The sequence below is a fragment of the Monodon monoceros genome, unplaced genomic scaffold (genome assembly GCF_005190385.1).
Source record: "Monodon monoceros isolate NGI ecotype Baffin Bay Population unplaced genomic scaffold, NGI_Narwhal_1 Super_Scaffold_3, whole genome shotgun sequence".
NCBI classification, from domain to species: domain Eukaryota; kingdom Metazoa; phylum Chordata; class Mammalia; order Artiodactyla; family Monodontidae; genus Monodon; species Monodon monoceros.
In genome coordinates this window covers 23,991,520-24,014,606 of record NW_021703780.1, presented here as the reverse complement: position 1 = coordinate 24,014,606, position 23,087 = coordinate 23,991,520, and the positions used below count along the sequence as shown (strand labels likewise).

The following is a 23,087-nucleotide window of genomic DNA, read 5'->3' as shown; positions in this document are numbered from 1 at the left end:
GTGTGTGTGTGTGTGTGTGTGTGTGTGTGTGTGTGTGTGTGTGTGTGGGCCTGGATGTCTTCTGTTTGCCCCTCCATTTTCCCTCTCCCACTCTGTTCTCTGCCCCAGGAGACTAACCTGTACAGACTATATCAAGGGCACCTCTGGTTTCTAGCTGTCTTGGCTGATGGGGAGCGTGGCAGGAGAACAACAGGAGGGAGCACATTAAGGGTATTCATTCCTCTGACTCCCTTCCCACAAGGTCACCTCAGGCTGGCTGACACCTCCATCTATGGGCAATGCTCCTCTCCAGGCAACCTGCTCTACATGATGCTGTCCTTTTCCAGGTTTCAGAAGCCCAGGGAATAACTTTCAGGTGGTCTGTGAATTTGGAAAAGAAAAAATACATCCTCTTCTCACGTCCAACATTACACGTGTTGCCTTGTCAAAGACCACTTCACAGTTTAAAGTTCTTACTCAAGCCAACAACATCTTTTGCACTGATATCTTTTTTAAAGTCTAACTTCAACTTGCCTGTATTTCTTTTCTTAATATTTATTTACTTATTTGGCTATGCCGGGTCTTAGTTGTGGCGTGCGGGATCTTTCATTGTGGCATGTGGGGTCTAGTTCCCTGACCAGGGATGGAACCCGGGCCCCCTGCACTGGGAGCGTGGAGTCTTACCCACTGGACCACCAGGGAAGTCCCAACTTGCCTCTCTTTTAAATCTCTTGTCTTTTAATGTGGTAATAAGTACATGTTTTTTTCTATCCCAGTATTTTATTAATATTTTGATAACTGGAACTCAATGTAATTGTTTTACTTTGTTATATATTTTTTATTTTACACTATACCAGAATGCTGAAGAGATCTGTGGCACAAAATGAGTAAAAACCACTGCTGTAATCTCTCCTCCCCTCATCCTTTTGGGCCGGGGTTGCAATATGCCTTGTGATTCCCCTATACCTGACCCGCACCTTGGTAAATAAACTATCTCTGGGCACTTCTCTGGTGGTCCGGTGGCTAAGACTCTGCACTCCCAATGCAGGGGGCCTGGGTTCCATCCCTGGTCAGGGAACTAGATCCCACATGCTGCAACTAAGAGTTCGCATGCCACAACTAAAGATCCCGCGTGCCGCAGCTAAAAAAAGATCCTGTGTGCTGCAACTAAAGATCCCGCATGCTTCAACTAAGACCCAGCCCAGCCAAATTAAAAAAACAAAACAAAACTATTTCCTCAAATGAACCAAATTTGAGAACCTGAATGATACAGTGTATATGTGTGTATGGGGGGAGTGTGGGGGGCTGGGAAGAAACGGATCTCTGCTGTAGCTCTATTTCTTATTGTAAATGAACAAAAGGGCATCCTGGTGTATGCACCAGACTCAGGGGCTTGGTTAACAAGAGGCTTTCCGGGAGGCAGGAAAACAAGTTAGGATTCTGAGTCTACGAGGTACAGCTCTGGAGAACCATAACCGAGTCACCAACATCGCTTTTGCCAAAGCCTTTTCTTTTCTAAAATGCCTCCTTGTAGGGCTTTGAGGGGAATGTGACAACAGTTTATTTCTAAATTTCCCCTCTTGACTCCTGTAAAGAGATTGGAAACACACATACATACACACACGCACGCACGCGCGCGCTACATTTTCAGTGAAGCTAGGAGATACAGAGTACCTACAAACTCCGATTTATGTGTCCGTGTGACCAAATTCCCCGCTGAGCAGGCATTCCCCAAGAGTGCCTCTGAGAAGAGCAGGGGAGTAGCGAGGGTCCCGGTAACTGCTAAAAAAAAAAAAAAAGCAAATATTCCCTCCTGGGAGGAAAGGCCTCACCCCTGGAGGGAAAAGCTGAGGGCAGTGCTGACTGAACAGATTCAAATACCCGTAAAGGTGGAGAGAGAATGTTTTAAAGCAGCCAAAGGGACCCAGATGTGGCAGCAAAATTCTCCTAATATTAAGTGCACCACCTTAGGTGCACTTGGGAGGTGGCAGCCTGTGAGGTCTCCTGTGAAATAAAGAAGCCTAAGGTTGGGGGTAAATGCTTACTTAACTGGGAGAGGTTCTCAGAGGCCAAGGAGGTAGTGGCTACACAGAGGTGCCAAATTTAAGGAAATAATCCATTGTGATGGCAAAAGAGGAGGAGTCCTTGTACTTGTAAGTCTGGAAAGCCATTCTGACCCCCCACCAAACGTCCTCCTGTTAACAGTTTAGAAAAATCTATCTCATTTAAATATGAGTGGGACTTCCCTAGTGGCGCAGTGGATAGGACTCTGCGCTCCCAATGCAGGGGGCCGGATTCGATCCCTGGTCAGGGAACTAGATCCCACATGCATACCGCAACTAAGAGTTTGCATGCCACAACTAAGGAGCCCACAAGCCGCAACTGAGCCCACCTGCCGTACCTAAGGAGCTCACGTGCCTCAACTAAGACCTGGTGCAACCAAATAAATAAATACTAAAAAAAAAACCCAAACTGATAAGCTTTAAAAAAAAAATGAGTAACAAAAAGAAATGACCAGGAATCCCCTGGTGGCGCAGTGGTTAAGAATCCACCTGCCAATGCCGGGGACACAGGTTCGAGCCCTGGTCCCGGAAGATCCCACATGCTGCGGAGCTGCTGGGCCCGTGAGCCATGGCTGCTGAGCCTGCGCGTCCGGAGCCTGTGCTCCACAACGGGAGAGGCCACAACAGTGAGAGGCCCGCGTACCCCCCAAAAATAATAATAATAAAATAAAATTAAAAATAAAGCTGGTGAGACAATAAATAGAGCTGTGGACAGAGATATATGAGAGATAAGGAGAGAGGTAAGGGAAAGAGAGATCAGGGAAAATGAAGATAGGATGTCTAGCACGTGGAAGGCACTCAGTAAAGGCATAGTTGAATAGATGGATGAGCCCTGATGCTCAGATAGGGAGACGTGGAATGAATATTGAGAAGAAACCCACTGTCCATCGGAGAAGCAATTGTCCTAGTTTCATCCTGAGATGATGAGGGCCTTAACTAGCAGTGAGAATCAAAAGGCAGAGAAAGATACTTATATATCTCAGAGGCAGAATGGATGGCACTTGGGGTTTTTGGATGGGGGAATGGAGGGAGAAGGCAGAATAGGATAAGTCCCAGGATTTTGCTTCGAGTGACTGGGTAGATTGTTTCCATTCACTGGCGTGGGGAATATAGAAGGCTGACCCGGTTTGGGTAGACACTGATGATTTTGAAATGCCTGTGGTACATTCTGGGGAAGATGTCTAGAGGGAAGTTAGATAATCTGGACTCAGATCTCAGAAAGAGGCCTGAGGTAAAGGTACAAATTGAGATGGAGATATAGACTGGGGACTCGACAGAGACTAGCAGTAGTTAAAACTGTGGCTATGGATTTCCCTGGTGGTGCAGTGGTTAAGAATCCATCTGCCAATGCAGGGGACATGGGTTCGAGCCCTGGTCCGGGATGATCCCACATGCTGTGGAGCAAATAAGCCCGTGTGCCACAACTACTGAGCCTGCGCTCTAGAGCCTGCGAGTCACAACTACTGAGCCCGCGTGCCACAGCTACTGAAACCTGCGCACATAGAGCTGGTGCTCCGCAACAAGAGAGGCCACCTCAATGAAGAGTAGCCCCCGCTCACCGCAACTAGTGAAAGCCCGCACAGCAACGAAGACCCAACGCGGCCCAAAATACATACATACATACATAAATGTATTTACTAAAAAAAAAATGTGGCTATGACAGAATTGCCTAGGTAAGCCCATAGTAGATGCTCAGTTGAATGAAGGTAAGAGAAACATCCCAAAAGTCTTCCAACAGGAGAATGGTGTGAAAGCACATGTGGAGGGTACAGGAGTTGGGAGGGACTCAGGTCTGATTGCTTTTATGTCCCTGTGAAAGAAGAGGTAAAATGGAGAAAAGATCCAAGGTGTAGGTCACGTAGAGTCAAGATGATGGATGGAGTGGACAAGGTGAAGGAACTGTGAAATTAGTGCATAGAAAAGTAATTTGAAAATTGTGTGCAAGAATGTTCATAGGAGATGTACTCATAATATCAAACCAATAGAAATAATCCAATTGTACATCATCAGGTGAATGGATAAACAAACTGCGGTACATCCATATAATGAAATGCCACTCAGCAACAAAAAGGAACAAGCCTCTGATACCTGGAACAACATAGATGAATTTCACAGACATTATGCAGAATGAAGGAAGCCAGATACAGTAGTGTATACTATATGATTCCATTTGTTTGAAGTTCAAGAACAGATTAAACTAATCTATAGGGGTATAAATCAGTAGTTGCTCCTGGGAGGGGAAGGGGATTGACCAAAGAGGGGCATAGGAGAGTTTCCTGGGGTGGTGGAAATGATTTGTATCTCAATTGCAGTGCTGTTTACATGAGTGTATATATTTGCCAGAGGTCATCAAACTGTACACTTAAGATCTATGTACTTTACTATATATATATATATATATATATATATATATATATATATATATATTTACATCTGTATATAATGTCATATACATGGACATTAAATCTTCCAGAGAGATGGCAGAGATTGAAATAGAGAGGAAGCTGGAGAGTCGGGCGTCTGCTCTTGGTGAATGTGAGGGAGTTGGACAGTGACAGCAAGAAGGAGAGGCCAAAGGAGGTGGGGTGAACCTCAGAGAAGTCATGGTCAGAGGTTGAAAGTATATCCTGAGAACCATTAATTAGTTGAAAAATATTTATAAGGACTCAGCTGGAGGAGAAGTCACCCAAGTCTCACCCTTGCCAACACGTAGAGGAGGAAACACTAGGTGAGATGGGATCACTTGTGCTGGGATTCCAGAATCCCTTCTGTTTTTTTCACTTCTTTTCCTGCTCTAAGCTCTAAGTTGGGAGTTTGTTGGCCCTGACCACCCTCAAGGCAGCCCACAGCTGGATGTTAAAGCAATCAGACCAGAGACGTGTGTACATCCATTTCACAACTTTCCTACTTGTTGCCTCTCTTCTTGAGTACCTGGTAAAAGTTTCTTTTGAAAAGTTACATCCTTGAGTTTGCTGAGCTTATGAGCACAGCAGTTCCCATCCCACAGGTTAAAGTGCCCTAGAGGGTCTCAGATTTATTGAAAGGGTCCTTGAATCCACACATACACCAGGGTTTATTCTAGATGGACTTTAAGAAAAGCCAAGTACTGTCTTCATAATCCACAACAGTTTTGGATACTGGAAATCTTAGGTGGACAAAAGAGGTTGAAAGAGCAAAGCACCTTTGAGTTCAGGCCCAGCTATAATCTTGGTCATTCTAGCTCAGGACTGGGGAGGAGATAAAGGCTAACATACACTGACCCTCCACTACAGTGGAGTCTGAAAACTGACAGATGCTACTCCCATTTTACAGTAAGTAGGGGAACCATGATTCCTATTTATGTTGACTTGGCTTCTAAGCTGCATTGCCCTGGGACATGGAGTAGTGCCATGTGATTAATTATATGCCCTGTGAAATACAGAGTTTTATCCTCAGGCCAGTTGCCCATCCCAGCCCCTCACCCCCACTCCACTGGTGGTGATCTTCCCTCCCTCCCCAAACCATGGGGTTCCCACAGTTGAGTACAAGAGACAATTTGCTCCACATTGACCCTTTGGGGATGGGGATGGGGCGTTGATAAGACAAGGCAAGGTAAGGGACAGGGCAGAAGCTGGAATTAAAGCCCAGTTGAGAAAAGCCACATGTTGGTGCCTCAGGCCTCCCCCTTCTCTGTGACCACCAGGGGGCAGCCCTTGCCTTGCCATGGCACCTCATTTCCACAGCCTCTGGTTAGATGGCCCTGAGGAGGCAGCCACTCCACTAAAAGAGAGTGGCTGAGTCACTCCTTCCCAGATTGTGAGGTACCGTGCTTGTCTAGGTGGTTCAGAGAGGTTCAATGATTTGTTCAAGATTATGTAACTAGTTTGTAGGGGAGCTGATCACAGCCTGACTTCAAGCCAGCATTCTTTTTTTTTTTTTTTTTTTTTTTCGGTTGTGTCCTCACTGTTGTGTCCTCTCCCGTTGTGGAGCGCAGGCTCCGGACGCGCAGGCTCAGCGGCCATGGCTCATGGGCCCAGCCGCTCCGCGGCATGTGGGATCTTCCCGGACCGGGGCACGAACCTGTGTCCCCTACATCGGCAGACTCTCAACCACTGCGCCACCAGGGAAGCCCCGAGCCAGCATTCTTAACCATAAAATTACTACTTCTCCAAAAATGCTCCAAATCACTGCAGTGGAGATTAGGACTGCACAATCTATGGATGTATTGTGAAACAGCGAGAAACTCGGACAGAAAGAAAGAATATGTACTGATATAAAAGGAGCCAGAGGGAAAATGTGTGGCGAGGGCTGGGCAGGCTTCACCCAGCATATTACACATCATCCTCTTTTCTCTGTGCTGTGTTATCTCATATAGGTGTGTAATACATGTACAAGAGTGTGTTGCATACTCTTGTACTAATCCCTGCATAACCTTGGAGTTATGTGTAACATAATGTGTATTTCATTTGGGTCTGTCAAAATGCATTTCATGTAATGGGGGCACTTTGTGATTTCTCAATAAATGTTAGCTAAATAATGAATAAAATAAAAAATGAGTGAATTGACCAGTGGGTGATAAATCTGTGCAGAACACACCTGGTAAAGCAGACCTCTGCAAGAGGTGTATTCCTTTAATGGGGATCTGAATGTGAATGCATCCAAACTTCCCCATCAGCGGCACTCACTCTGCCAATCCACCCAAGTCAGCACATCCTAAGTGAAACAGACAAAGTCCCTGGCAACTCCCTGTCGCCACGACCAATCAACTGACTTCTGCTAATCCTCTCATTTACAGAATTTCTAGAGCAGCCCTGGGGGAGGGCCGGACTCGAAGGAAGGGAATGGATAGGGTGGACCTGGGCGCTATTGAGCCAAGGGGAGGGGAAGTAGGTTAGCTCTGAGCCCAGAAAGGCTCTTGGAGGCTGATTCTTGGTAAAGGGTTGGTCTTCTTGAACCTCAAAAGATAGGGGAACCACATCCTGGTCTCACCTATCCACCCACCCACCCTAGCATCACCGGCCATCTAAGACCCCCCTCCCCCTCAAACACTTAGGCAACATGCCCACATGCTGCCCCCACCTCCTAGTGACCCAGATATCACCGTCAGCAGCATCCTCTTTCCTCAGGGAAGCATGCGTCTGATGCCCCAGGCCCTAGGGCGTTGAGGTCCTTTGTAAGTGATGTGTCAGTCCTGTGTGTCACAGGAAGCTCCCCACCCCCATCCAGTGACCAAAGTCCTGGTCAGAACTAGTGGGTCGTTTTCCTCCACCCAGACCTCACTGCTCACGTCCCCCTCGTCAACAGGAACACCCTTCGACATGGCCCGGATGCTGTTCCTCATCTTCATCACGGTCCATCCAGGTGACAGGGGTTTCTCCCAGGACCCTGAGGGGTGTGGGGCTGGGAGGGTGGAGGATGGGGGAGGCTGGACATAGATGTCCCGGGGGAGCAGGTTGGGTGGGGGCTGAAAGCAGGGCATCCCTCAATAAAGCTGATACCCAGTGGGCTTCCCCACTTCGCAGTTCCCTCCATGTCACCCGCTGGGAAGGTCATTCCCCAGCTTCCATCCTAGAACTCTTCCTTCCCAGCCACGTTCCTAACAAGATAAAGTTTAAAGAACCAGTAAAACAGGGCTTGAAGGAAGGAAGGGCTTGAAGGGAGGGGTCAAATCTTTTTAAGGGGTCAGTTTTAATTCGATGAGTTTAATAAACTTATTAAACAAGGCTTATTATCTAGGGTCTACATATAATTAGGAGTTTAGGAGATCTAATTAAATCTAAGTTAAGTTTCTTAATGAAACTGATTTTAATTGTCAGACATATTCATTGACTAAATTCAGTGTGGATTCCAGACCAGCATCAGCGTCAGCGGGGACCTAGGGCAAATTCTCAGGACCCACTCCAGACCCACTGAATAAAAAATTCTGGGAGTGGGGCCTGGGAATCTGTTTTAACAAGCACTCCAGGTGATTCCAACGTGCTCTCAAGTTTGAGAATCACTGAAATAGAAGACTGATTGGTAAATTTCATTAACTAGAGAATTTAATCAAGAATTTTAATAATTGGTTTAATTCATCATTTTAGATAAGTTAAATATGGATCCCAAGCAATTATAGCCATGTCTTCACCTGGAGATTTAATTAGTTTATGCTCTTTTTTTTTTTTTTGCTATTCGTCGGCCTCTCACTGTTGTGGCCTCTCCCATCGTGGAGCACAGGCTCCGGACGCGCAGGCTCAGCGGCCATGGCTCACGGGCCCAGCCGCTCCGCGGCATGTGGGATCTTCCCGGACCGGGGCACGAACCCGTGTCCCCTGCGTCGGCAGGTGGACTCTCAACCACTGTGCCACCAGGGAAGCCCTAGTTGATGCTCTTTAACAACAACAACAAAAAAAACAAAGTAGCAAGGATGGTATGCAACAGAATGCTATTAGTACTAAGATAATACCTGGAATAATATAATTAATGGTGTTAGTTAACTAGGCAGCCACGTTCATGAATGAGCTTCACTTTCACTGTGACAAGTTAAATTTCAGCAAAATGTTACTAGTGAATGGAGCTGGAGAATGATGGGAGAGGGTGAGGGTGAGAGTTGGTATGGGAAAGAATTTGAAAAACAATTTAATAAGCAATGTTAAGAAATTAGATTGGTAAAGAGGAAAGGCTTAATGAGACATCTAAGGTGCTCGTCCCTCTGGGCCCTCTGTGGGTGGGGTACAGCAGGGATAGTCTACTGCAAGTTCTCTTGTCTTTTCTCTTTGGAGTAATTGGGGAGGCGTTTCTCTGGGTCTTCTCTCTGCCCCCAGGATCCTGTGCTCTCTGGGTGTCCCAGCCCCCTGAGATCCGTACCCAGGAGGGCACCCCTGCCTTCCTGCCCTGTTCCTTCAATGCCAGCCAAGGGAAATTGGCCATTGGTTCTGTCACGTGGTACCAGGACAAAGTGGCCCCAGGGAAGGAGGTGAGGAATGAGACCGCAGAGTTCAGGGGCCGCCTGGCCCCTCTCCCCTCTTCCCGTTTCCTCTGTGACCACCAGGCTGAGCTGCACATCTGGGACACCCGAGCCCGTGACGCCGGAGTCTACGTGTGCAGGGTGGAGGTGCTGGGCCTGGGTGTCGGAACAGGGAATGGGACTCTGCTGGTTGTGGAGAAAGGTGAGGTGCTGGGAAGCTGTGCCTCCTTGGCCGGAGGCCCCACTCTCCCTGGCAGTCGAGTCAAGAGTCCTTCCCTGAGGCCCACTGTCCTCCCTAAGCCTGTGCACGCTTCTTCCCAGGGCCTCCTTTCCTAAGCCCTTCTCCCCCTCGCCATCCCCACCCACATGCAGGACCTCCTCAGCTAGCTGCCGGCACAGTCTTCCTCCTTCGGGCTGGGTTCTATGCCTTCAGCTTTCTCTCAGTGGCCATGGGCAGCACCATCTATTACCAGGGCAAATGTGAGTAGTGGAGCCGGGACAATGGGCGCAGAGATGGGAGGGGCGCTGAGAGGGCTGGAGCAGGTAGAGACAGAGACCACGAAGAGAAGGAGGCTGCAGCACTGAGCTGCTCCTGTGGCCTCTCCACCAGGCCACTGTCACGTGGGAGCACACTGCCACTCCTTGGATGGCCTCTGATGAGTGATTTCAGACCCCAGGGATCCCAAGTTCTTCAAGACACCCCCCCAATAAATCCCTCTCTGCCCCACCATTAACTCCTTTTGTGTATTTCTTGCTCTAGATGACCCAATGTGTCCTGTTCTGGGTTCTCCCAACTCTTACTCTCCCTTCTACCAAGTCTAGTCTGGAAAGGTCCAAGGAGGGAGCTTCCCAGGGCTGTGCCTAGAGTCCCCTCCCACCAGCACCCTGAGGCTCAACACGCCTCCTTCTCCCACCCAGGAGGCTAAGGCCCTTTGTCCTGAGAAAAGTGGGATATCAGACATGATTAGCTCTACCTCTCAATGGCCCACAGACAAGTGCTCTTTTCTGGCCTTCAGGGGAGCTTGGGTCCCTAAACAGCCTTCTTCACCCAGTGGATCCCTGGTGGGTAAGAATGGGTGGGAGGGTAAGTTGCTTAGGTCTTGATGGTGGCCCTGTTGAGCTGGGGCTTGAGGTAGATGGAGAAGCCTGAGACACAGAGGGTGGCGAGACCATGGTCTTTACTGGGTCTTTACTGGTCTTTACAGCGTGGCCCTGACCACCCGCCTGGGCTGGACGAGGCGTCTGGGGGTGCTCAGATGGGTTTGTTCTTGGCAATGCAGGCGTAGTCCGTGCTGGGGTCCTCCTGGCTGCCTTCCCTTTCTTGGTTGCCGAGGTCAGGTCCCTCCCGTTCAGGCAGCCTCAGCAGGGACGCATAGTGGAGCTCCTGTTGCGAGAGCTGGGCCTGGGGCCGGGACAGAGGGTGCTGACAGGAGGTCCCCAGGAGCCTCCCTCCCCTGACGCTGCCCTCCGAGTTCTCACTGCTCCCCTGCCCCACTTTCTTACCTCATTGCCTCTATTTGCGCGCTCTCTCCCTCTCTCTCTTTCCGTCTCTCTCTCTTGTCCTTTTCCCTTTGTGTCTCTCTTACTCTCTCACTCTCCCCCTCTATCACTCTTAATCTCCTTCTCTTACTTTTTCTCTTGATTTCTCTCATTTTCCCTGTGTCTCTCTCATTCTCTCTCTGATTTTTGCCTCTCACTTTTGTCTCTCTCTCCCTCATTTCTTCCTCTCTCTCCTTTCTGTCTTATTTCTTCTTTCCATCTCTACCCCTTTCCTTTCCTCTCTTCTTCTCATCCCTTACTTCCCTCTTTCTGCTTCTCTCTTACTTCCTCTGTCTCTCTGTCTCTCCGGCTCGTTTCTCCCTCTTCTCCTGCCCCCCGACCTCAGCCCCCGCTTGTTGCCCCATCACGCACTTCTCTGCCCCAGACTCACCCAGCTCCTCTCCAGCCTCCTCACTGGAAGAAAAGAAGCAGCTCGGCTTGGCCCTTGCCTCCCTTGTGCCACCTCCAGCCCTCCTCGCCCACTCTCCCCACCCCCAGCAGGTGTTTCCTCACTTGCCAACCTCCCTGTGGTTCCCACAGCCAAAAGCCAAGGTCCCTCTCTTTGGACACTCTCCCCTCCCCTCTCCAACCCCCAACTTCTACCCCCTTCCTCAGGCAGGAGGGGCGAGTCAGGGTTGATGGGGGCGTCTGGGAGCACAGGAGGAAAGGGTGTGGGGGGGGACGGCACAGGGTGTTGCCCGGGGGTGAGGGGCGAGGGGGTAAGAGGGAGGTGAGGGTGGGGTTCACCTCTCCCACGGAGCCGACACAGGCAGACGGACAGAATGACCATGACGAGGAACAGAAGCACCCCCAGCCCTAGGCCCCCATATAGGTAAGGGCATATCTCTGCAGGGAAAAGGGGTGAGTGTCAGACAGCCCATTTCTCTCTGCAGCTTACCCCGTCCTCCTCGTTGGTCGGGGATCTCAGCTCCTTTCTCCAGCAGTTTTAGAGGCAGAAAACCATTCTTTCAGAGGTTCTTCACCCCAGACTGTGTTCCCTCACCTCGTCCCAGAGGTGGCCATGACTCATCAGTTACCTCGCTCGTCGCCGAGACCACTCGCCCCTCAGAAACCTCCCACCACATTGCTGCCCTCTCTGGGCCTCCCCATGAAGCCCCTTGTCCGCTGCACTGGCTGGCCCCGAGAGACCCTGGCCACCTACCCACGACCCGCACACACACCGCTTTTTATCCACTGCTCCCTGTGCACCACAACCCTCCCTGAGCGGAGGGTTACCTTACCTTTTGTCTTACAAGCTTCCATTAGGTTGGGGACTGAAGACTAGCCTGCAGGTTGGGAAACCTAGCGCTGCTCTTCCAGGCTAAATGGCCTGGGGTGAGTCACGTGCCCCAAGTTCCTCATCTGTAAAGTCTGGGGCCCCTGTTACAATCGTTTCCCAGACTGAGGAGCCTTAGCTATGTGCCAACCCTGAACTGGGCTCTTTCTATTCGTCACTGCTAATCCCCATAACAATGTAGGGTATTATGGTGCCCATTTCCTTGGTGAAGGACCTGAGACTCGAGGCTGGACTCCGACAAGGACGTCCAGCCCAGAAGTGGCAGAGCTGGGGTTCAAGGCCAGCTCCAGAGCCCACTCTGTTTCTCCGACCCTAGGCTGACCAACTGGTTCATAGGGGCCTCTCCAGCACTGGATAGTTCTAGTTTCTGGTGAGGGGGCTGAGGCAGGAGCTGGGGTCTGGAGGGTGCGTGGCGACTGGTGGGAAAATAGGGAAGGTGGTGTCCAGCGCCACCTGGCACCTACGGCCGCTCCCTCAGCCCCAGAGCAACTTGGGAAAGGGGGGCCCCCCCGCTTGGCTGGTGTGGAGAGCCGCTTCCCTTGGGCAGATACTGCTGGGGCTGAAGCGGGGCATGGAGGAGCGTCTGGGGCCCATAACTTCCCCTCAGGCACTTCCTGCCCTACAACCACTGGTTCCTGTTTGAGGGCAAAGAGGGGGCCGCTGACTTCATCCAGAGCCAGAGGCAGTGACCAGGGTGTGGAAACTGAGACCATCCTGGGTTCAAGAGGAAGGCTGGGACATGGGGGGGGGTGGCAGGTGGGGAGCAGAAGCACAGGTGGAGAGGAGGGCCTGCGGTGCCCATGACGGGGAGTGGCAGCAGAAGTGGATTGTTTACAGTTCTTTGGGAAGCGGAGGCAGAGGCCAGACAGGATTCCCCCAGGGCCCAGGGAACCTCAAAGCCTTATTCTCCCTTCCTTCATCTTAGACTCACCTCACTCTGGGGGTGACTGTCCCCTCCCTGTGTTTCCTTCATGAGGGTTCCCTGCTCTCGCCCAGCTTACCTAGAGTCTGTGGCCTGCGGCTGGACAGACTCCTGACTGACCGGAGCTGCCTGGGTAAAGTGTTGCCACCTCAGACATTCCTGCCCCTCCTCTGGTTTAACTTCTCCCCCAGCCTGGGTGCCTCCCTAGCATTGTTAGGAGAGAAAGTTAGGCTTTGAGGGTTAGGGTTACAACATCTTTTCCTTTCAGGCTCCTAGGACTATAATTCAGCCTGTGATCCCTGTCAGCTCCAGCCATCCTATTTTTTAAAATTTATTTATTTATTTTTTGCGGTACACGGGCCTCTCACTGTTGTGGCCTCTCCCGTTGCGGAGCACAGGCTCCGGACGCGCGGGTCAGCGGCCATGGCTCACAGGCCTAGCCGCTCCGCGGCATGTGGGATCTTCCCGGACCGGGGCACGAGCCCGTGTCCCCTGCATCGGCAGGCGGACTCTTAACCGCTGCGCCACCAGGGAAGCCCTCCAGCCATCCTATTGATCCCGCAAGTCGTCAGTGATCATATCCCTTCTAGATGCCTACCCTGATTCACTTTTCCCAATTACACTGTGTCGCTGAGAGCTCATGATCCTGGTATGTGTGGACACACACTCCAGCTCCCAAGGCAGACTGGGAGTTCCAGTGGATTTGGGTAACTCTCCTGGTATTCTGGGGCTGTATCTAACAGGGCACTTGGCTGACTGATTAACAAACAGGAGAGTCAGAGACAGCCAGACTAGATCGACATGAGCACTGCTGATAGATCTAGGACAGAAAGTTGATGACAAGTTGGTGTTGGGAAAAGAGGTGTGGGCAATCCAGGTGGCCTTCCTGCAGCGAGCAGCATTCTGATATTGAGCACAAAAGTAAGGGTGGTAGTCCAAGGACCTAGATGAAGGCCTCATAGTGGCACTGTGATGGAGAGGGAGATAAATGCTGGAGGATGGCACACCTAGTCCTTGAGGAGGGTGAAGACTTGGGAGCTCATGTGGAAGCAAGGACTGAAGAGGAGATCTGGTGCCTGGGCCCATAAGCATTTGCATTTCCTTCTCCAGATTCAGAAATTTTCTGCTACTTCCTTCCCTTCTCCCATCCACAGTGTTCCCATGCAGGACAGTAGGAAAATATTGTTTCAAAATGTTTTATTATTAAAACATTCAAACATAGAAAAAAATTGAAAGAATTGTACAGTGAACCTATCCCTACCACCTAGATTCTACAATTAATATTCTTCTATATATTTGCTTTATCACATATCTATCAATCCATCTCATTTTTTGATACCTTTCAAAGTTGCAAACATCAGTACATTTTACCTCTAAACCCTTTACCATGCTTATCATTGACTCAAGTTCAATATTTGTTTCCCTATTCTTTTTTGGGGGGAGTGAGGAAGGTAAGATTTACATACCCTGAAATGGACAAATCTGAAGTCAGTACTCAGTTTTTAAACTGTCTTGTGGTTAACGGTATGGAGCCAGACTGCCTGGGTTCAAATCCTGTCTCTGCTACTACTGTGTGACCTTTCACAAGTTCTTTAACTTCTTTGTGCCTCAGTTTCCTGTTAGAGTTTTTTTGGTTTTTTTGAAATAAATTTATTTCTTTTATTTATTTATTTTTGGCTGCGTTGGGTCTCCTTTGCTGTGCGCGGGCTTTCTCTGGTTGTGGCGAGTGGGGGCTACTCTTCATTGCGGTGCACCGGCTTCTCAATGCGGTGGCTTCTCTTGTCGCAGAGCCCGTGATTCTTAACCACTGCGTCATCAGGGAAGCTCCCCTCTTAAGAGTTTTTATCAGGATTAAAAGCATTATTATAGGACTTCCCTGGAGGTCCAGTGGTTAAGAATCCACGCTTCCACTGCAGGGGGCACGGGTTTGATCCCTGGTTGGGGAACTAAGATCCCACATGCCACTCCGTGTGGCCAAAAAGAAAGGAAGGAAGGAAGGAAGGAAGGAAGAAAGAAAGAAAGAGAGAAAGAAAGAAAAAGAAAGAAAGAAAAAGAAAGAAAGAAAGAAGGAAGGAAGGAAAGAAAGAAAAAGGAAGGAAGAAAGAAAGAGCATTATTATATATAGTGTGTAGATTAGTGGCAGACACATACCAAATGCTATCTGGATATTAGCTATGTTGTTATTATTATTACCTGAACACACAGAGATATCAAGAAGGGGAAATGATCTGGGACCACCTCCAACTTTCTTGACCTGGTTTTTCCTCCCTTCAACTCCTACTGCTCTGCCGACTACACCATTCATTTGGTCCTTACTGCTTTGTTTTCTTACTCATTCATCCTTTTTTCCTTTCTTCACTTAACACTTAGTCAGCGTCTACTAAATGGATGGAGCCATTCTAGACTGTGAAGCTCTTTGGGGGTGGATGCCTCATCGCTCTCCTGTTTACACTCTGTGTAGCAAGGGAGGTAATGCTCTATTTCCATCCCTCCTCAGTGAGTTAATAGTCAGTGGTGAGGCTGAGGCCCCCTTCAGCTGCCATCACCGTGGACTGGCTTAACTCTGCCTTTCTCACCTAGCTCTGGGGGCTTGGAGGGCACAAGGGAATGGGAGGAGGAGGTCAGTCCAGTGTGGGGACAGGTTCTTCTTTGGAACCTAGACATCCATCCCTGAAGATTCCAGTTCTGGTCCTCCTATTCCAGCCCTTGACCTCAGGGATATGGATGCAGCCCTCCCTCCAGCACCCACCTCTGGGGTGCAGAAGAATGCAGACCAGGGACTTCCCTGGTGGCACAGTGGTTAAGAATCCACCTGCCAATGCAGGGGACACGGGTTCAATGCCTGGTCCGGGAAGATCCCACATGCTGCAGAGCAACTAAGCCTGTGTGCCACAACTACTGAGCCTGCGCTCTAGAGCCTGCGAGCCTGCGTGCCACAACTACTGAAGCCCGCGTGCCCAGATCCTGTTCTCTGCAACAAGAGAAGCCACTGCAATGAGAAGCCCGCGCACCGCAACGAAGAGTAGCCCCTGCTCCCGCAACTAGAGAAAGCCTGCGCAGCAAAGAAGACCCAGCGCAGCCAAAATCAATCAATCAATCAATTAATTAATTTAAAAAAAAGAAGAAGAATGAAGACCACACTAGCAATCTGGAGTTCTGTGTCCTCATTGCAGCTGCCGACTTTCTGCGAGCAAGCTTCCCTCTCTGGGCCTCAGTTTCCCTTCCCACTGAGTCAGAAGATCTCCAAGGCCCCTCCAGCTCTACCCTGAATGCCTGTCTCTTCACCCCAGCTCCTTCCCCAGTTCAGAGAACGCAGGCATCCAGCTGCCCCACCCTAGCTCTGGGTAAACAGGAAGCAGGGTGAGGGGAGCAGGGGTGTTCGGAAAGTCCCAGCCAGGTGTGTGGGTCTACAGGGAGGGGGTGGCCCCACCCCTGAGGTATGAAAGCCCCCCTGCCCTGGCCCTGGCTCAGTCTCAATGGGGGCACTGGGGCTGGAGTGCCGGGGTAGGCGGCCCCAGGCGAAGGGATGCCTCCTGCTGGCTGTTGCAGGAGCCACTTCCCTGGTGACCCTCCTGCTGGCTGTGCCTATCACTGTTCTGGCTGTGCTGGCCTTGGTGCCCCAGGAGCAGGGAGGACTGGTGAGTGGCTGCCACAAATCCTCCAAGGGCCGTATATTGCTGCCGCTCCCTCACCTCTGGCTGTGCCTCTTGCCTCTTCCTGCTCAGCTGGCTTGGCTGTCCCCCAGTGAGGATGTCTCCTTTGTCTCTTTGCTGGTCCTCTTTCCACGTTCCTGTGATGCTGTTGTGCCCTGATGTCACCAAGCCCCTTTCTGGTTGTCTGTATGTCTCTTCTCCTCTTCCCAAGACATACTTGGGCCTCTGTCTCTCTGCCCAAGTACAGATGCCTTACTTGTTCTCCATTCCAGGGAGGTGTGTTTTGAGGCTGGGGCTGGTGGGAGAAACCCCAAGTCTGGAGCTTGCATCTATGTTGGGAATGGGAGGGGTGGGGCTGGCATCAGCTAAGACTGAACTCTGTGACCCCACCCACTCAGGTAACAGGGACCGCTGACCCAGGCGCCCAAGCACAGGCCCACCAGCGATTTGGTAAGAGCCGACCATCTCCCCCTCCCCTGCTTCTGCCCTCAGGGACTCCCAGCTCCCATCCATCAGCATCCCCAGATACTCTCTTCCTCCAGGAATCCAGGTGCCCCATCCCTGGGCCCTGGCGCCTTGTCCTCTCAAGGTGACTACACGTGGGTGGCTGCCCTGCCCCCAACCGTGGACTCTTCGCCCCTTCCAGAGTCCCGGGAGTTGCCAGTGGAGGAGGAGGCAGAAACAGATCTCAGCCCCAGGCTCCCGGCTGCCCACCTCATTGGTAAGGATCTCATAGACCTGAAGAGTCCAAGGGTGCCAGTTCTGCTCGCCCACAGTTAGAGTCTCTTTGCTCTGTTACTGCCGTGCTGGGTAGCCCACCTGCTTCACCGCTGCTATAGTACGCACTCTTCTGCTCGTCCAGCATTCTAGCTTCTCGCTTTCCCCCTCCGCCGGAGGAGTCAAAACCCGGCCTGGATCTCCCCACCACAGCGCTCTGTACCGCACACCCAGGTGCCCTCAGTCCCAACTCGTACTCATTGCAGAGAGAGCGCCATCACCCCGCTCCCCCAGCCCGGCTGGACTCCTGCAGGGGGTTAAAAGCCCCAACTGTCCCTCAGGCCCACCCTCCCAGAAGTCCCAGGCCTGGATCACTCCTTTCAGGATCGGATTTCCGAGAGCCAACTGGCCCGTTTCTCCGCAGGCGCTTGGACCACGGGGCAGGGGCTAGGCTGGGAGGCGAAGAAAGAAGAGGCGTTTCTGAGGAGCGGGACGCAGTTCTCGGGCGCCGAGGGGCTGGCCCTCCCGCAGGATGGCCTCTATTACCTCTACTGTCACGTCGGCTACCGGGGCCGGGCGCCCCCTCCCGGCGGGGACCCCCTGGACCGCTCCGTCACGCTGCTCAGTCGGCTGTACCGGGCGGGGGGCGCCTATGGATCGGGGAGTCCTGAGCTACTGCTCGAGGGCGCGGAGACCGTGAGCCCGGTCTTGGACCCCGCCCAGAGGCACGAGTACGGGCCTCTCTGGTACACGAGCGTGGGGTTCGGCGGCCTGGTGCAGCTCCGGAGAGGCGAGAGAGTGTACGTCAATATCAGTCACCCCGATATGGTGGACTACAGGAGAGGAAAGACCTTCTTTGGGGCGGTGATGGTGGGGTGAGGGCTACCCGCGTCCCTAAAACGACTACTGCATGGTGGGAGTATGTGAACGAATCAGCCTAGATATTGGGGACCCAGACACCAGGGACCCCATGGCCGTGGCGAAAATGTAGAAGACTGTTTAGAAACTGATTTTGAGCCTGGTGAAAATAAAGAATGTAAAGCTTTAGTGCTGCCCGTACAGATGCTGAGATGCTAACGTGTCTTCATTCAGGGCGGGTACACAAATGTTGGTTAAATAGTCTCTGTATTTTTCTGGTTGCTTGAAACAATTCATAACACCTGGCATGGCCTCTGTTCCCTGGGATGGGGATCTGTGGGTCCCACCCACCCCTGCCTCTGAATGGCCTTGCCCCAGCATTAGCCCATTTAGAGGGTAGAAGGAAAGGGCTCTCCACAAACCCCAAAGCATCTCCAAGCATCCTGATTCTCAAGGCCACATGGTCCCCACAGACTCAACACTGCACTCTTCTCTCTTGGGTCCCTCCCGGTAGTGACAGGGGTCATTACTGGGGAAGGCAAGTACCACTCAGAAAGGCCCAGCCAGCAGAGTAAACCCGAATAGGGCTGATAATGAAGCACTGAGGGGACAGCGTTTCTGCCCTGCTAGCTGCCTGAAGGCCCTGTTAGCCTCAGTCGACTCTTCTCCAGGGGAAGACCCACAGCTCGGGGAGCGGGGGAGTGGGGGTGGGGACTCGGGCGTGAAGGGAGGAGGCTGAAGGAGCTGGGAGGGTGGTTGAGAAAGAGAGATGGGGTGGGGATAGTGCCCAAGGACACAAGGGAGAACCTGGGGAGGAGGAAAAACTGATGTCACCTGGCCCTGTCCAGGGTGGGATGGAAGGTCCTCACCCCTCAGTCACATTTCAGGTCCCCTTTCCATGAGTGGGCAAGTGTCGGGGCCCCAGAGTGAGTAACAGCAGCCTCTTCACCCCATGACCGACTTTCAGCCCCGAGCTGGAGGAGGATCCAAGGCTTTATCTAGGTTACCCCAGCGGGTCACCCCACCTCTGTGGCACACGGCACAGTTTTCCCCCTGCCTGGCAACCCTAGCAGGAAGGAAAGCCCAACTTCAGAGCCCAGTGAGGGCTGCCACTCTCTGAGTCTTCATTTCTGACTCCATATTTGTCTTTGACTCTGTGTCCAGAAGAGCCTTCCCGGAGGGGAGGAATGCATTTCTCTTTCCACTTCACCCACCTCCCATCCCTCTCCTCCTCATTCGCCAGGAAAATCAGGGAGACCAAGCTGGCATGGGGGGGTGGGTCCTTCACCTACATCTTATTCCTTGTTTTTTATTTTCTTCTTCCTCTTCAATTCCATCCACTGAGAGATGGAGGTGGGTAGAAGACCGGGGACTGGGAAAAAGGAGAAAGCCAGAATTCACCGAGTGCTCCGCTAGCTGCTCTGTTGTGAAGAGTTTAGGTCTTCTGTTCTCAGGGGGCCCCGTGTGCGGTGGGCGTTCCTACTTCTCTTTGATAGACAAGGTTCAGCGACTGGTTCAGGTTGCACAGTTAGGACTGGGCTGGCAGTGGGAGGAGCGTGGGGCGGGATCAGGCGGTTTGGAGCCCAGGTGCCTGACTGCCTGGAAGTCCCTTGGCTGTGATTCAGGTACCTGAGAATGTGGCCGCTCCCCGGGTCTTTCGCTCAGGCGGCAACAGCCGGAAATCTCACCTGAGTTGCGGGATTTCCCCCACTTGGATAGGAATTCCCAGAGTTGGAAATTCCAGTCCCCTGAGGGCGAGCTAATTAAGTTCAGGTTCCTTTCTTGGGGGAGGGGCATATTCAGTGGGGCTTTGTTTTATGTAGGGTCTCCTGAGCCCCAGCAGTCCAAGGGGTGAGGTGCAGGGATCATAAGCCCTGCGGAGAAAGAACTTCAGGGAGCCACGTCTCACCCCAGAGGAGAGGCCAATGAAGAATTAATTCCCAGAAAGAGGCCATATTTCTTTTCTAAGCACACTTTATTTCTCGCCACTGACCAGTAGGGCGGTTACAGACACGACTCCCCTGGGGAGCAGAGGTTCAGTGATGTAGCGACAAGTCAGTCACCAAATCAGCATTATTTAGGCAACCTGATCAGATAAATATTTTTTAAAAACATAAGCAAAAGGAGGCACAGAGACCAGGAGGCAGGGTGGGAACGACCTACAGTTCAGCTCCGTTTTCACAGAAAACACATCTGAGCCAAGGCAGCCCCTACATTGGATCTCCCAGGACACCTTGACCTCCTGAATAAATACATTCATTAGTAAATAAATAAATAATAAATAAATAATAAATAATCACAAGTGCAAACATAAATAGAGGGAGCTGGCCCTGTTGGGGTGTGGCTGGGCTCCCCATCTCAGGGAAGTCTGGAAACATTGGAAGAAAGGGAGGCCTGAAGTCCACTCATGTCAAGTTCTGGGTGAGATCTTCTCAAGGAATGTTCTGAAGTGCTCCAGTCAGAACCCAAGGTCCCCTGGCCCCCACATTCTGGGTGTCCCAGGTTGCATCCAGGAATCCAAACGCAAGGACCCCAGTGAGTTCCAGAAGACCCAGTTCCAATTCTTGGTGGTGGTCAGTGCCCCATTGTCCAGGCACTGCATCCCTGATTTCTAAGTGTTGTTGTTGTTTAAAGTTTTAAGCTTGGAGCCCAGCCCTGAGTCCCTAATTCTCTTTCTAAACCAGAAGGGGATGAGCGGGTCTGAAGGAGTAAATAATAAAGTAATTGAGGTGGGATAGGATGGATGTCCTGCTCCCTCACAGGGCAATGATCCCAAAGTAGACCTGCCCAGACTCAGCAAAGTCCAGATAGTCGGGCAGGTTGATCTCAGCACTGAGTCGATCACCCTTCTCCAGCTGGAAGACCCCTCCCTGGTAGATGGGCTCATACCAGGGCTTGGCCTCAGCCCCCTCTGGCGTCTCCCTCTGGCAAGGGCTCTTGATGGCAGAGAGGAGGTTGACCTTGGTCTGGTAGGAGACAGCGATGCGGCTGATGGTGTGGGTGAGGAACAAGTGGGTGGAAGGGCAGCCTTGGCCCCTGAAGAGGACCTGGGAGTAGATGAGGTACAGCCCGTCCGTCGGCACCACCAGCTGGTTGTCTTCCAGCTTCACGCTGTTGGCCAGGAGGGTGTTGGCATATGTGTTCAGCCACCGGAGCTGCCCCTGAGCACTGAGGTTGGCTGGAGGGAGGGAGAAAAAGAGGGAGGGGTGAGTCATTGTGACCCTGTCAGTTCCACTCTCCACATCCTGGCCCTCAAGTTCTGCCCACCCCACCCCCCACATCCGGTTCCTGTCCCCTCTGTCTGTCTTCCCACATCCCATCTGGCCATGAGGCTCTGAGTATCCCCTTCAAGTTCTAAGTATCCTCCACCCTCCCCTTGAGCTCAGTGAGTCCTTCTCACCCTGTCTCCAAGGTCTGTCTACCCTCAGCCTGGCTTCAGCTGCCAAATCCTACCCCTCCCCATCCCATCTGCTTCTTCATCCCCCAGACACATCCTCAGAACTCTTACCTACAACATGGGCTACGGGCTTGTTACTTGAGGTTTTAGAAGATGATCCTGAAGAGGAAAGAGAAAAGAAGAAGGTGAGAGACCCTTAAGCTTCCCAGAAAATATCCCACTACTTTGACCTCCTTTCCTCCTCCCCCCAAACCCAAACTCTAAATTTCCCCTACTGCTTCCATCCCAGGACCAACCCCTACGCCCACCCAAGCCCAGAATTAGGAGAGAGGTTTTGGAGACACTTACTGAGTGTCTGAGCCAGAGGGCTGATGATGGAGTAGCCAGTTGGGAACTGTTGGGAGAAGAAGGAGGATTAGTATCAAAGCAAGTCACCCCTGAAGGAGAAACAGCCGGCTGCTTCTCTAGCTTGTACTCTCTGCACTGATGCGTCTCGTTTTCTCTCCCCATTCATCCATAATCCATTTAACAGCTCATTCATTGAGTTCCTGCCGTGTGCCAGACACCCTTAGCTTCATCTTTCCTATCTCTCTTTCATACCTGGTATATCTCCTTCTGTCTCACCATCTTTATCCAGATGAGTTGTTTTCTTCCCCATCTTTCTACCCATACCCCTTATCTGTCTACACATCTCTCTTTATATCTGAATCCCTGCTTACTCATTCATTCATTCGACAAATATTTAGAGAGCGTCGCCCATGTGCCAGGCACCCTATTTCTCCATCCTTCCTTCTCTTCCCGCATCTCTCTCCACGTCTCCTCCTGCCTCCCCATCTTTCTCCACTGTTTTCCTCCCCAAGCCTCCCCATCAGCACACCTCTTTCCCCCACCCTGTATCTCGCCCCTTTTCTCTCCCATTTCTCTCTGGGTGAAAGAACGAGCCGAGGCTGGCCAGGGACTCACCTCTTCCCTCTGGGGGCCGATTACCCCGAAGTGCAGCAGGCAGAAGAGCGTGGTGCCTCCTGCGACCAGGAAGAAGGAGAAGAGGCTGAGACACAAGCACCTTCCGGAACCCTGGGAGCCCCCTGCCGTCTTGGAGAGCGCCTCCTCTGCCAGCTCCACATCCCGGATCATGCTTTCAGTGCTCATGGCGTCTTCTTCTGAAGGGCTCAAGTCCAGCTGGGAGACGGTAGAGCCCTGTGGCTGGGTGTGTTAGAGGGAGCAAGTCGTCTGGCTGCCTGTCAGGGTGGGGGTGTGTGGTCTGGGAGGTTATTTCCAGGGGGCTCTGGAGTTGCTTGTCTCTCTCCTGGCTGGTCCCCTGGTGTCCTCGCTCTGGGAGCTTCTGCTGGCTGGGTGTGCAAACAGCTGCATTTATACGCTCTGGGGTGAGAGGAGGGCGGGGAAAGGCTCTCATTCAACCAGCGGAAAACTTCCTTGGTGGAGAAACCCATGAGCTCATCTGGAGGAAGCGGTAGCGGGTCCTACACCTTCTGTCTCGGTTTCTTCTCCATCACGGGGGCGGGGGTTTGGAAAGTTGGGGACACCCAGGCATCAAGGATACTTCCTACCCTGCCCACCCGAATTCTGAGGGGGGCTCCCTGGGCCAGTTACTGCTGTAGATGTAGGACCCTGGAGGCTGGACCCCATTTCCCTGTGCCCCCCAGTTCCCCTTGTTTCCATTTCTTTGGGGGATGAGTTCTGTGGCCTATTTCCTTCTGATTCCAGACCGGACTCAGG

General features: G+C 51.8%; 4 protein-coding genes across 6 annotated transcripts; 2 read left to right on the top strand and 2 right to left on the bottom strand.

Moving 5' to 3' along the window:
- Positions 1-7,083: 7,083 nt before the first annotated feature.
- NCR3 (natural cytotoxicity triggering receptor 3) lies at positions 7,084-9,937 on the top strand. Of its 2 annotated transcripts, none has more exons than XM_029241623.1 (4): positions 7,084-7,382; positions 8,825-9,169; positions 9,340-9,451; positions 9,785-9,937. In XM_029241623.1, exons 1-4 carry the CDS (start codon positions 7,202-7,204, stop codon positions 9,891-9,893), a joined length of 747 nt encoding a protein of 248 aa, XP_029097456.1. In that variant the 5' UTR covers positions 7,084-7,201; the 3' UTR covers positions 9,894-9,937. The 2 variants fall into 2 exon arrangements, with proteins under 2 accessions (XP_029097456.1, XP_029097457.1); XM_029241624.1 differs by having other exon boundaries at positions 9,340-9,447; positions 9,578-9,872.
- Positions 9,938-10,093: 156 nt separating this feature from the next.
- LST1 (leukocyte specific transcript 1) lies at positions 10,094-11,883 on the bottom strand. Its single transcript, XM_029241625.1, has 4 exons — positions 11,748-11,883; positions 11,254-11,352; positions 10,898-10,920; positions 10,094-10,369 (listed from the first exon to the last, which is right to left on the bottom strand). Exons 1-4 carry the CDS (start codon positions 11,767-11,769, stop codon positions 10,220-10,222), a joined length of 294 nt encoding a protein of 97 aa, XP_029097458.1. The 5' UTR covers positions 11,770-11,883; the 3' UTR covers positions 10,094-10,219.
- Positions 11,884-14,656: 2,773 nt separating this feature from the next.
- LTB (lymphotoxin beta) lies at positions 14,657-18,158 on the top strand. Of its 2 annotated transcripts, none has more exons than XM_029244236.1 (4): positions 14,657-16,363; positions 16,777-16,828; positions 16,921-17,099; positions 17,520-17,560. In XM_029244236.1, the coding sequence occupies exons 1-4, from the start codon at positions 16,202-16,204 to the stop codon at positions 17,544-17,546; spliced, it is 420 nt and encodes a 139-aa protein (XP_029100069.1). In that variant the 5' UTR covers positions 14,657-16,201; the 3' UTR covers positions 17,547-17,560. The 2 variants fall into 2 exon arrangements, with proteins under 2 accessions (XP_029100069.1, XP_029100068.1); XM_029244235.1 differs by having other exon boundaries at positions 15,740-16,363; positions 17,025-17,099; positions 17,520-18,158.
- Positions 18,159-19,918: 1,760 nt separating this feature from the next.
- Positions 19,919-22,696, bottom strand: TNF (tumor necrosis factor). Its single transcript, XM_029241961.1, has 4 exons — positions 22,314-22,696; positions 21,699-21,744; positions 21,462-21,509; positions 19,919-21,131 (listed from the first exon to the last, which is right to left on the bottom strand). The coding sequence occupies exons 1-4, from the start codon at positions 22,497-22,499 to the stop codon at positions 20,710-20,712; spliced, it is 702 nt and encodes a 233-aa protein (XP_029097794.1). The 5' UTR covers positions 22,500-22,696; the 3' UTR covers positions 19,919-20,709.
- Positions 22,697-23,087: the final 391 nt, after the last annotated feature.

Excerpts from the sequence above, each read along its gene's own strand:
- NCR3 (XM_029241623.1), top strand. The coding sequence starts at position 7,202 with ATGTGTCAGTCCTGTGTGTCACAGGAAGCTCCCCACCCCCATCCAGTG. Across the intron at positions 7,383-8,824 it reads CTTCATCACGGTCCATCCAG|GATCCTGTGCTCTCTGGGTG; the intron begins GTGACAGGGGTT and ends CTCTGCCCCCAG. Across the intron at positions 9,452-9,784 it reads TATTACCAGGGCAAATGTGA|TCTAGTCTGGAAAGGTCCAA; the intron begins GTAGTGGAGCCG and ends CCTTCTACCAAG.
- TNF (XM_029241961.1), bottom strand. The coding sequence starts at position 22,499 with ATGAGCACTGAAAGCATGATCCGGGATGTGGAGCTGGCAGAGGAGGCG. Across the intron at positions 21,510-21,698 it reads CCCTCTGGCTCAGACACTCA|GATCATCTTCTAAAACCTCA; the intron begins GTAAGTGTCTCC and ends TTTCCTCTTCAG. Across the intron at positions 21,132-21,461 it reads GCCCGTAGCCCATGTTGTAG|CCAACCTCAGTGCTCAGGGG; the intron begins GTAAGAGTTCTG and ends CCCTCCCTCCAG.
- LTB (XM_029244235.1), top strand. The coding sequence starts at position 16,202 with ATGGGGGCACTGGGGCTGGAGTGCCGGGGTAGGCGGCCCCAGGCGAAG. Across the intron at positions 16,829-17,024 it reads ACAGGCCCACCAGCGATTTG|AGTCCCGGGAGTTGCCAGTG; the intron begins GTAAGAGCCGAC and ends CGCCCCTTCCAG. Across the intron at positions 17,100-17,519 it reads CCCGGCTGCCCACCTCATTG|GCGCTTGGACCACGGGGCAG; the intron begins GTAAGGATCTCA and ends GTTTCTCCGCAG.
- LST1 (XM_029241625.1), bottom strand. The coding sequence starts at position 11,769 with ATGGAAGCTTGTAAGACAAAAG. Across the intron at positions 11,353-11,747 it reads GGAAGCTTGTAAGACAAAAG|AGATATGCCCTTACCTATAT; the intron begins GTAAGGTAACCC and ends TTTTCCCTGCAG. Across the intron at positions 10,921-11,253 it reads GTGTCGGCTCCGTGGGAGAG|TGAGGAGGCTGGAGAGGAGC; the intron begins GTGAACCCCACC and ends CTTTTCTTCCAG.